This window comes from Psammomys obesus, unplaced genomic scaffold (assembly GCF_907164565.1).
Source record: "Psammomys obesus unplaced genomic scaffold, mPsaObe1.curated_primary_1811, whole genome shotgun sequence".
Classification (NCBI taxonomy): Eukaryota; Metazoa; Chordata; class Mammalia; order Rodentia; family Muridae; genus Psammomys; species Psammomys obesus.
The window spans coordinates 22,917,070-22,927,425 of record NW_026585895.1 but is presented as its reverse complement, the minus strand read 5'-3'; the positions used below and the strand labels follow the sequence as shown (position 1 = coordinate 22,927,425).

Genomic DNA, 10,356 nt, shown 5'->3' with positions numbered 1-10,356 from the left:
ATATATATTTAAACATATATATATATATATATATATATATATATATATATATATATATATAAACATATACATATGTTGGGATTGGCTTAGACACTATTCATTTAAGTATCTTCCACAAACAACTTTAGTCTACAAACTTCACAAAACACAAACTGCTGTGAACCAGAAACTGCTTGGCAAGGAGTAATCAACAGCTTTCTAAGTCATCTCCTAAACAAGGCCAAACACTGAATCACTGTGGAATTCCTCACGTGCAGTTACACCCAGTTAATCTTCAAGAAAGCAGCAAACTGTGTAAATCTACTTAGGCTGGGGTGGTAAGTACTTCCAAAGTGAGCAAGACTGGCTAAGCTCACCCACAGGAAGGCAAACCCATTTGTTAAGGAGAGATATACAGACAGACCAAAATTATTAACATTCACTCACCTACTTCCAAAACACTGTGACAAACCACTAGGGCAACATTCTCAGCCAAAATGGCTTTGCTGCATGTCATGATCTGCAAAACCTGTACTTCATGACATCACTGGGTCAACCCCCAAGGAAGGAGTTGCATGAAGTAAGGAAACATATAAAAAATTGCAAAAGAAAGAAACATAACCCAAAGTAAGACTGGAAATATCCACTTTCAGTTTGTAAAGACTTTTCAAGTATGAAGCACTTTCTTTTCCTTTCAAGCCGCAATGAAATATTTTCAGTTACAGAAGTCCTGATCAATGGTTTCATTTCCGTCGGATGCTGGTTTCACATAATCAGGCTGTATCTACTTCAGGAATATCGTATCTGCAAGTCAGAGCCCACGGTGATAGGAAGTGCTTGTTTCTTCATAGCCTAGGCGCTGACTATAAGCAGCCACCGGAGTACTTACTTATCCCACTGGCCTCACCTGAGCAGGTGTATGTGCCCACAGGCCTGCGATGCAAGAAAATCCTGTTCATCCCAGGTGCCCTGGTTACAGCGCTTAGGGAAAGAGGGATGAGCAAGGCCCGGCCCACCTCTGCTTCCACTGAAACTGGGTGACTCCTACATATGTAAAATGCAGAAGGGACTAACAACCATTCAGCAGAGCGAAATTCAGAACCGATGTCCTCACCAAACACCAGAACCTCATCGTCATTCAGAAGTTTGAACACCCTTCACCTTCTGTCTCACAACCTACACTTACAGGGGTGGGTGGAGGACTAGGGAGCCATAGGTACCAGCATGGAGAAGTCTTATGTGGGTGTTCCCTGGGATGTACATGGCAGAAGGCAGCTGTAGTAAGAGGTCTTAAAGGCAGGGTGTGTGCGTGTGTGTCAGGATTCAGGTCCTGGCTTTGAACACTGGGTGGTATAGACTCTGGGCAAGTTAGTTACTCCGCCCATCAGTGTTCACTGCAAAGTGGAGATTAATATTCCCTGCCTCACAGGGCCTCTGCCAATGGGATAGAATCTTAATCCACAGACAGCATTCAGAACACCAACCAGCAGGTAGCAAGGGCTTGGGTGGTCATTAGGTACTACTCGTCTGTGTGTGTACAAGAAGAGTGATTCTGACTTGCATGCTTTCCAGAGGTGATTTAAGTATGCATCCCTTACATTCCTTCTTATTCCTCAAGAAAGTTATCTAAAATCAGCTCTCAGCTGATTATGTATTTCTAGTAAAATCAAACTGCATTTTATACCTGAAGATGGCCAATTCTGTCGCCAAACTGAAGAAAGCATTTATGAACTGAAAGGCACAGGCTTAACATCACAAAATCTTATAAAAAAGTATTAATTAGATTTCCCATTCAGGCTAAGCCAGGATGAGATCATGAAGTCACTCATGGTAAGCAGGTCCCCTGCGCTGGAAGTGTGCTTCTTTCTCCAGTGAATGGCAAAATACGAACAAAAGAAACCTTTGACTCAAATGCCACTGGTACCCAGGGTCTTGTGTCTGTATAATGCCTACACATTCATTTCTTTCTCTGCCTATAGAAAAAAAAAAAGAAAGTCTTGTTTGTTTTTCTGATTCAGTCAGCCCTTTCAGTCTTTGAATCTAAGGAGAACCAAGTGAAAAGGCATCTTATCAGCATGCTCCAGCCAGCAGGCTGTCCCCCCTCTCCACACACAAACCTCCAGCCTCCCTCAGCAAAAGGCCTAACCCTTGGAGCCTTTTCCCATTTCAGGGCTAAGACCCTGCTGGGTTTTGACAACAAATAAATGAATACACAAGGCCCTAACATAATTAGCCATCTTTTCAGGTACAGAGAGGTGGGGGAGGAGGGGTTCGGGGAATACTTAGTCTAAATGGGCTTCGCTTCTCAAGTTGACACTGGCACATAGCATCTGAGGGCACTTATTTTAAATAGAACCACAAGAAGTCAGTTTTAGGGATGCCCACCTGTGAATCCTGACAATAAGGATATCTGTGTCAGCCAAGCAATCAGCAGAGATTTTAATTGTCTAATCCAGGTGGAAGTGGCTGTGACTTGGGACACGGTGGGGCATACACAGGTACATTTACTTCTCTTGAGGGGAAATTGAACAAAAGGGCCAAAGACAAGAAAATAGAAAGACAGAACTAGGAAAGACACCGAAGAAACATTGACTGACGCTGGGACAGCTGGAACAGTAATTCTGGGAACCCCCCAGGAGAAAGTCGCCAGTGTCACACATCTGGCTCTGGATGGAACCCTACTTTGCATAGAAGGATACAGTTCGCTGCTTGGATTACTCTGTGACTAAGGATGTAAACTAGAGATTTATGTGGAAGGAAAAGATCTGCAATGCTGGTTTTTTATTTTATTTTATTTTATTTTTTCCCTCCCAACAAGCATTCTGCCACTGACCTCTAAAGTTTAACCTTTCCTAAGCAGACCTGCACATTTTTAACATAATTTAGAGCTAGGTTTTGTCATTGCTGCTGCTGCTGCTGAGACGCTGGGTTTTTTTTTTTTTTTTTTTTTTTTTTTTTTTTTTATCACAACATGGCTTCAGTAACCTCCTTTCAAAAAACAAAAGACCGAAACTAGAACCTGCCAGTTTCACTCCTTCTTTTTCCAGGCAGGGGAATTTGGCTCTAACCTTTTTAAGTGCCTCTGGAGTTCAATTCTGTTAGAAAATGTATGAAAATTAGAATAGGAAAAGGCGTGTGTATGACTCAGGCTTTATCCCAGTATCTCTGTCACAGGATTTCCCTGTGTTTCTGAAAATCTTGAGAAAGTGACAGAAGTTCCTGTTTTCTTTTCTTTTTTCTTTTCTTTCTTTCTTTCTTTTTTTTTTTTTTTTAATAAGGGGGGCGCGCGAATGCGCGAATACGCGAACACGAATACACACACACACACACACACACACACACACACACACACACACACATACACACACTTCACTCACTCACGTCTTCCGGGTTCCCTATGAATCAGACAGGTCTCCCGGAGGTCCCCAGTGCAATGTAGAGCCCTGTCCCGACTTGGTCCGTGCTCCCCGGCACACAAAGGTCTCCTGGAACACCCCGAAACTTGTTGCGGGCCGGCGGAGCAAGCCCCCGGCCGCGCGCCCGCCCTTCCCACCTCTCCACCCGGCCCCGGCCCGGCGCCCCCGGGCATCCCCCGGCCCGGCGCCCCCTCCCGAAGCCCGGGGACCGGCCCGCGCGCTGGGCGCAGGCCCCGGGGAGCTCGGCAGCCTCACCTGCTTGCGGAAGGGCGTCCTGCAGCCGCCGGCGGCGCCGGGGTGGCCGCCGCCGCTGGGGAAGATCATCGCGGGGGCCCCGGGGCGCTGGGGAGGGGGGTGGCGGAAAGGCGGGCCGCGGCGCTTCGGGAACTCCCTGTGCGCCCGTCCGGGCCGGCGGAGGCTGCGGCCGCCGGGGACTGGCTCGCGGCTCCCGCCCTAAAAGTGCGGCGCGACGCGCGCGGCCGGCGACTCTGGAGCAGCTCCGGGGGCCGCCGCCCTGCGTGCCATGGACCGGAGTTCGCGCGCGCGGTGCCGGCGGCAGCGGACGAGCAGCGCCGCCGCGTCGTCCCCACCTCCCGCCGCCTGAACCACCGCCCCGAGAGCGCGCCGGCCGGGGGCGGGGAAGCGGCCGCGCACCGCCTAGTGCCGCGCCCAGCCCTCCCGCGCCTCCCGCCCGCCGGCCGCGCCCGCTCCTCCGGCCTCGGCCTCCCCTGCGCCCGGCCTCCCCGGCTGGGGCGGCAACCCCGGGCTGCGCTTGCGCCCCCGAGCAGTGGTTGGGTCTGGCGCCCCGCGTGCCGCGCATTCCTGGGAGCAGCCACCCCGGGCCCCGTCGGCGAGGCGTCGCCGCGCCTTCGCGCCCCACTTGGCAGCCCCTTTTAAGGGCATCGCTTCGGGAACCGCTGGAACACCTGGATGGGAAGCCAACTGCCGCCTTTTCTTTCATCTCCCACATTCAGCCCCTGGTCCCCAAAAGGCGCTGATAATAGCCCCCCCCCCCCCCCTCCCCCGCACAGATCAGCCCTCCAGCACACCTCCTTCGCCCCCCAATTCGAATGCTACTTTTTTTTTTTTGGTAGAGCAAACGGGTCCTTCACCGAAATACGCCCGGGAAAGTTTTCAGTTTCATTCTTGTCCACAAAGGAAGAGGGTTTTTTTGTTTTGTTTTGTTTTTCCTTCAAGATGACAGTATCAAAAAGGTAGTGAAACCATGTAAGCATTCTGAGGGGTGGCGGACCAGTCCTTCCTGAAAACGGCAGAAGGGTTATAGGAATCCATCCTCAACGTAGTTACTAAATACGACTGGACAGTAAAGGGACAAAGACGGGAGTAATTTCCTTTGTTCCCAAGTGGAAAAAAATAAATAAATAAACCGCTTCTCCGGCGGCCCCCTTAGCAGCCGTCACCTCTCTGGATGGATCTGGCTTTGAACCCGTGTGGTGTGGAAGCCTCAAAGGCGGGTGGGTCGTGGCAAGCACGCCATTTCTGTCTAGGGTTACTAGGGTGGTTGCCATCTTGAAATTGGCGGGGTCCCTGGGGAGTAGTCCAGAATTCTGGGATGACAGCCACCGGTACTTAGACACAGGTCTTCCTTGGCTCCTAACATCTTCCTGGAAAGGCCCATCTGCTGTGATAATGAAAGATCCCAGCTTGTCTAACAAGCGAAGGGCCTCAACTTCTGGCTGTCACGACGAAAGGAGTGAATGTAAACTTGCTAGCAAAAGTGTTGCCTTTCAGAGACTTCTCTGAGAACAGCAAGTTGGAAAATATACTTCCCGGATATCCTGCTGGTGGCTTCATAAACTGCTTCCGTAGTCCCCAAATCTCCAGCAAAAGTAACAAGAAAGTCATTCTTGCCTACTGAAAGCAGACACTACACACATACACTCACACATCCTTTACTCTTTTTACTTTAAAAGGAACAAAAAAAGGAGCAAAGGTACTAAATGCACAATGAGCAAGTAAAAACTTTCTCGATAAAATTCACAGGATTATCTGCCCCCGAGAGTGCTTCAAGACTAAGGAGCACAGCTACCCTGTGAGGTAAGGGGATACCAGAACTATTTTCCAGTACTCCATGCATTCCGTTGTTTGGCCCGCCCTGTTGTCACTATGACCCAGCACAAATATAAAGTGGACAGTTTTAGTTCCAACCTTTCAAGTCGAAGATCCCCTTTCCTGAGGGTTTACTGCTGAAGACACACCCTGTCCCCGGCACCACCTCCACGATCCCCACTAGTTATCCTATTAAAAAAAAGCCCACGCACAACCTCAGTTGTCCTGGCTGGTCTCTCAGGAAACCACAATCGAAAACGCAGAACAACAGTATGAACTTTTTTTTTTTTTTAATGGCATTCCGCTCAAGTCATGAAGCACTTGCTGCGTTGTTACCCATTGGAGGCTGCGCTAGTCCTTCTGTCACGCTAACACTTGATTGGATGTCTGACAGTTCTCTAGCGATGAGAAAATGTTAAGGGATAATAACATTCAAAGAGATGACCAAAAGAAGAAAAAGAAAATCTGATACTAGTAAAATGTGCAAAAAAAAAAAAAAACTGAAAGAACATCAAAGGAACTGATGTTAAGACTAAAAACAAAATATCCAAGAATTAACATGCAGTTTGCAGTCACATGAACTGCTTAAAAAGAGAAAATATAGGCATGTGTTCAAAAAAAAAAAAAAAGTGCACTCAGATTCAAAAGCTTCAAATGTATTTAGCCCTAATCTCTCACCTACAAAGCGTTACATGACGAAGAAAAGAATGACCGTCCATCCTCAAAATGGGGTCACTCAAACCCAAAGCATCCAACTTAAGGGAACTGACAGGAATGCAGAACCATGTGTACAACATGCACAGTCAATTACAGATAATCCATGAGCTCCTTGCTGAAAGAGCGATCACAGGGATGGAGTCTGGTGAGGTCCATCAAGAAAAGTCGACTTTTTGTTGCTTCTGTTGCTGTTGGTTGTTTTTTTGTTTTGTTTTTGTTTTGTTTTGTTTTGAAAGAGATGTATTTCAGAATAGAAAGTGAAGGAACCAACCAGAGACCCTGCAAGCTTCTATGGTGAGAATCGGTGCCTTGGAGCCTTGTCCTGTTTGCAGGGAAACTGAGACCCCAGCAGCCTGAGCTGTCTACCTCCTCCTCCCCCATACCTCAGCCCTAGGTAAAGCTGTGGGAACCTGACCCAGGGGCAGCCAATCCCACAGGCTGGCCAGTGACCTCTGATCTGGGTGGGATTGAAAACATGAGCTCTCCAATCCCATTCTTACCCTTGGGAATTTGATTCAGAAAACTTCTCTGGCTAAACCAGTTGGTTGAAGGGACAGAAACAAGAAGAGTGCCTGGGGCTAGAGAGGAGGCCACAAATGGCCAAAACCATACATAAGCCAAGGTTATGAGGAAGCAGAGACTATGAGTAAACAGGAAGCTGACTGGTAGCAGGCAGGAGAAGAGCAGGGCAGACACTGGGAGCCTTGAGCACTTAGTGGTGAGATGGATGATGGAGGGGGCTAGAGTCATGTCCCTAGAGACACACTGCTTCTTCAGACTAGCAGCAGCCCTCAGACACTGTATACATACTTAAGCCACAGCCCTGTTTAGGTGGATTCAAAGAATGTCTCGTTTCTTTGTAACACAAGAACAACAGAAAAGCAGAGCCAAACCAGCCTCACTCCGTATTTCAGTTCCACCCTTACTCCACACATGATTTAGGGCAAGTTAGTTGGCCTCTCTTTGTCCTGCATGGCCTTCATGGTACAAGGTCATTATCAGAAAGGTTACAGACTCAATAAATGGCAGCTGCTGGTGTTGTCTCCCAGGTTTTGTAGCGGAGGACACATGCATACATGCGCACAGCATCAATGTGGCAGGCCATCAAAGAAGAGAAGTGAGGGTATGTTGGCAAGTAACAAGCGTATTAGCTAAGGGCAGATCACTTTCAATACCTGTTTATTGAATGGCTGAATAAGCATGCTCTGGAAGGCTACCTAACTACAGATAATATCAACAAGAAAACAGGGTCTGTTTCAAGGGCCATGAAACATTGAAGATTTTTCTCTGTGGTTTTCCAGTCTTTTGAAGAAACCATATATTAGAGCCATTTCATGAATAGGAGTTCTGAGCAGTATCAAAGAACAGACTGTGGGCCAGGAGAGGCAGACACCGAAGGATACTGACAATGGAGCAACTGGGACAAGCAGGAGCCTGTGTGCCAGCAGGGACGATGAGACATAGGTAATGGTGCCTTCTGTGATAGCAGAGAGCCTGTATAACTGGAATTTGAGGATATGACAGGAGATGACACTCATCCTACAGATAGACAGATAGACAGACAGACAGACAGATAGATGAGACTCCGCTTAAGTTCCCGGCTCAGTCTCTGTGAGGCCTGCCACAGTAAAGCAAGCGGTCTAGACTAATGCTCTGTGGGAGTCCACAGCGGGGAAGAGCGACACAGGAGATCACACGGGTGTGCGATGCTGGGCTACGTAAATGTTGTGTTTGTTCACGTGCAGAAGTAAGCACTGTGCAGAGGACCAGGAAAAACAGACTTAGACACAGCAGGCAGAAGAGTGGAAGTGTGAGGTAGTTAGAGCTGAGACATTGCTGGGGAAGAGTCAAAACCCCAAGGATTCCTTCTCTGAAGCCTATTAATAGCCATACTATTGAACCTCTTGAGAGAAAGAGAGAGGAGAGACAGGAGAGTGAGAGCGAGCAAGGGAGGGAGGTGACTAAAAGTAAAACAAAACAAACACACACACAAAACAACCCACCACCAAACTGAGGGCTATCTCAGTTGCTGGAGTGCCAGCTGTGCAAGCTCAACATGAGTTCCTCTCCAACATGCGTGTAAAACAGGAACCCCAAGGTTGAGGAGACAGAAACCTGCAGATCTCTGGGCCTACTGACTACCCAGTGCAGCCTAATCAGTGAGCTCGAAGCAAACAGGAGACCCTGCCTCAGAGGAGGTGAACTGTGCTTCTGAAGACAACTCCCAAGGTCATCTCCTGGACTCCACATGCAAGCGCACACACATGCATGAGCATGGACATTTACACGTACACACTCACAGCTGTAAGAAGACAGGATATATGAAGTATGGTGGCGGAGCCGACTTCTGAAAGGCTGTGCAACAAGATAGAAATAGCACTCTATAAGTAAAGAGCTGGTCTACAGTGGGTTCTGTCCTTGTACCACATACTTAAAAGGTGAAGGGACCAATCAAAAACTGGAAGGAAGAGTAAAAATTCATTCAACACTGTTCCAAGTCACAGCCTTTCATGCATAAAACGTAACAGTACAGCATTGGTTAGTATAAGTCGTTCACATGGGGAAAAATCATATTTAAGAGTGTGTTTAAAAGCTCACAAAACTTCTGACTGACTGCTAGCAAAACAGAAGTAAAAATATAAGGTCAACAAATTCTTTACATTTCCGGCTTTATACAGATAGAGTTAGACAAGGACCCTATCTCTGAAACAGAACAACATTTTCTATGTATGTACATATGAAAACAGTATGTACTGTTTTCCTTTTTATAAAAAAGTTACAAATCTTATTCCAGATTTGAAGGCCCCCTAGATATGTACAAAATCACACATATAAAAATGAAACCACTACAATAAAAGCATAGCTGTGATTTCTAGAATGCATGCAGAGCACTGTAAACGTAGCCTTGTGCTGATGTCTCTTAGGAGGAGCCATGCTGGATTACTCTTAAATCTCTCCTGGAGAGCAAAGCAGAAGAAGGCATGAGTGTTTCCCAAGCGCAGCTTTGTCTGCATGGATGATTAACTAGTAATAGCTGTCATTTACTATGTCATTCAGCACAAACAGACTGCACATATGACACATATACGAATGCCTGCCTCCTTTTACCCAAAGTCACAGATCCAACCCATAGTGAAGGTGGGGTCTGAACTTGGATCTCTCTCTCTCAAACCAAGTTAGATGTCTGTATTACCACTAACTATGAATGAAGACGAAGATGAGATATACCTACACATCCCTACACACACACACAGTGTTGGCAAGTGGCAGTAGGCCTTAGTTCCCATCAGCCGCACATCAACGGGGAACAGCCAGTGCTCTGCAGTACAAGGCACTGCCAAGTCACGCTGTTCGCTGGATCAAGCCTATCACATGCATTCTCAATTTAGGATATATTCACATGACCCTGGGCTTACTGGAAGTCGAAAAGATCTGGACACTCAACTTCTGTTCAGTTGGCTATTAGGCAAACCTTCCACTATTAGACTATATATCGAATGGTCCAGATACTAAATTCTGGCTTCAGCCTAGTGCCTAGATCTCATTTTACTATTGGCTGCTAAGGTAGTCCCTCTTGCCACTTTCACAATTCCATCCCTCCATCTGTCTCCCCACAATAAAATGATTTGCAGGAGAGACTACCTTCTGCATGATATTAAAAAAGCCTCTGAAATTCTGAAATAAAATTGGCAACATACTTTATCTCAAGAAATAATGTAAGGCCTATTTGAGATTAGTTTAATTATAACATTATAAGTCAACCAAGACCTTAACCACCACTTAAAACATTTATCTCTATGAAAAAATATGCTTCAAATTTCTTAAAAGTTATAAATAATTCTGAACATAATTATTACCCTTGAAAAGGTTAATAAGAATTAAGAGCTCACTTAAATTTCTGGTGTAAAGATTCTAAAAGATAGATTTTCCTACTTTTAACATAAAAACAGATGGTTTAGTCACAAAAGAACAATAAGAACAAAATCTTTCATATGGGCAAGATAAAACTTGAATATTTTGTACTATTTTTGGTTTGTATTATAATGCTCTTGTACCTGTAGTTCAGACTGTATAGGAAAAAAAAAAAAAAAAAAAAACGGTCAAGTGTTTGAGAAACTGGGATACTGTTACTGTTTTTCTAAATTACCCCGATGGAAATGTCAATCTTCTACCC

At 46.3% G+C, this 10,356-nt stretch overlaps 1 protein-coding gene across 7 annotated transcripts in view; it reads right to left on the bottom strand.

Moving 5' to 3' along the window:
• The window catches only part of Rbms1 (RNA binding motif single stranded interacting protein 1), a 212,540-nt gene that overhangs the window by 126,684 nt on the left and 75,500 nt on the right, over positions 1-10,356 (bottom strand). The window contains exon 1 of one of the 7 annotated variants that reach the window (XM_055600166.1): positions 3,651-4,011. The exons of 4 other annotated variants lie outside the window; for them this stretch is intronic. In XM_055600166.1, the coding sequence (XP_055456141.1) occupies positions 3,651-3,719 (69 nt within the window). In that variant the 5' untranslated portion in view covers positions 3,720-4,011. Of the gene's footprint in view, positions 1-3,650; positions 4,012-10,356 lie in introns of those variants that run through there. 2 more of the 7 variants (XM_055600168.1, XM_055600172.1) reach the window with 2 other exon arrangements.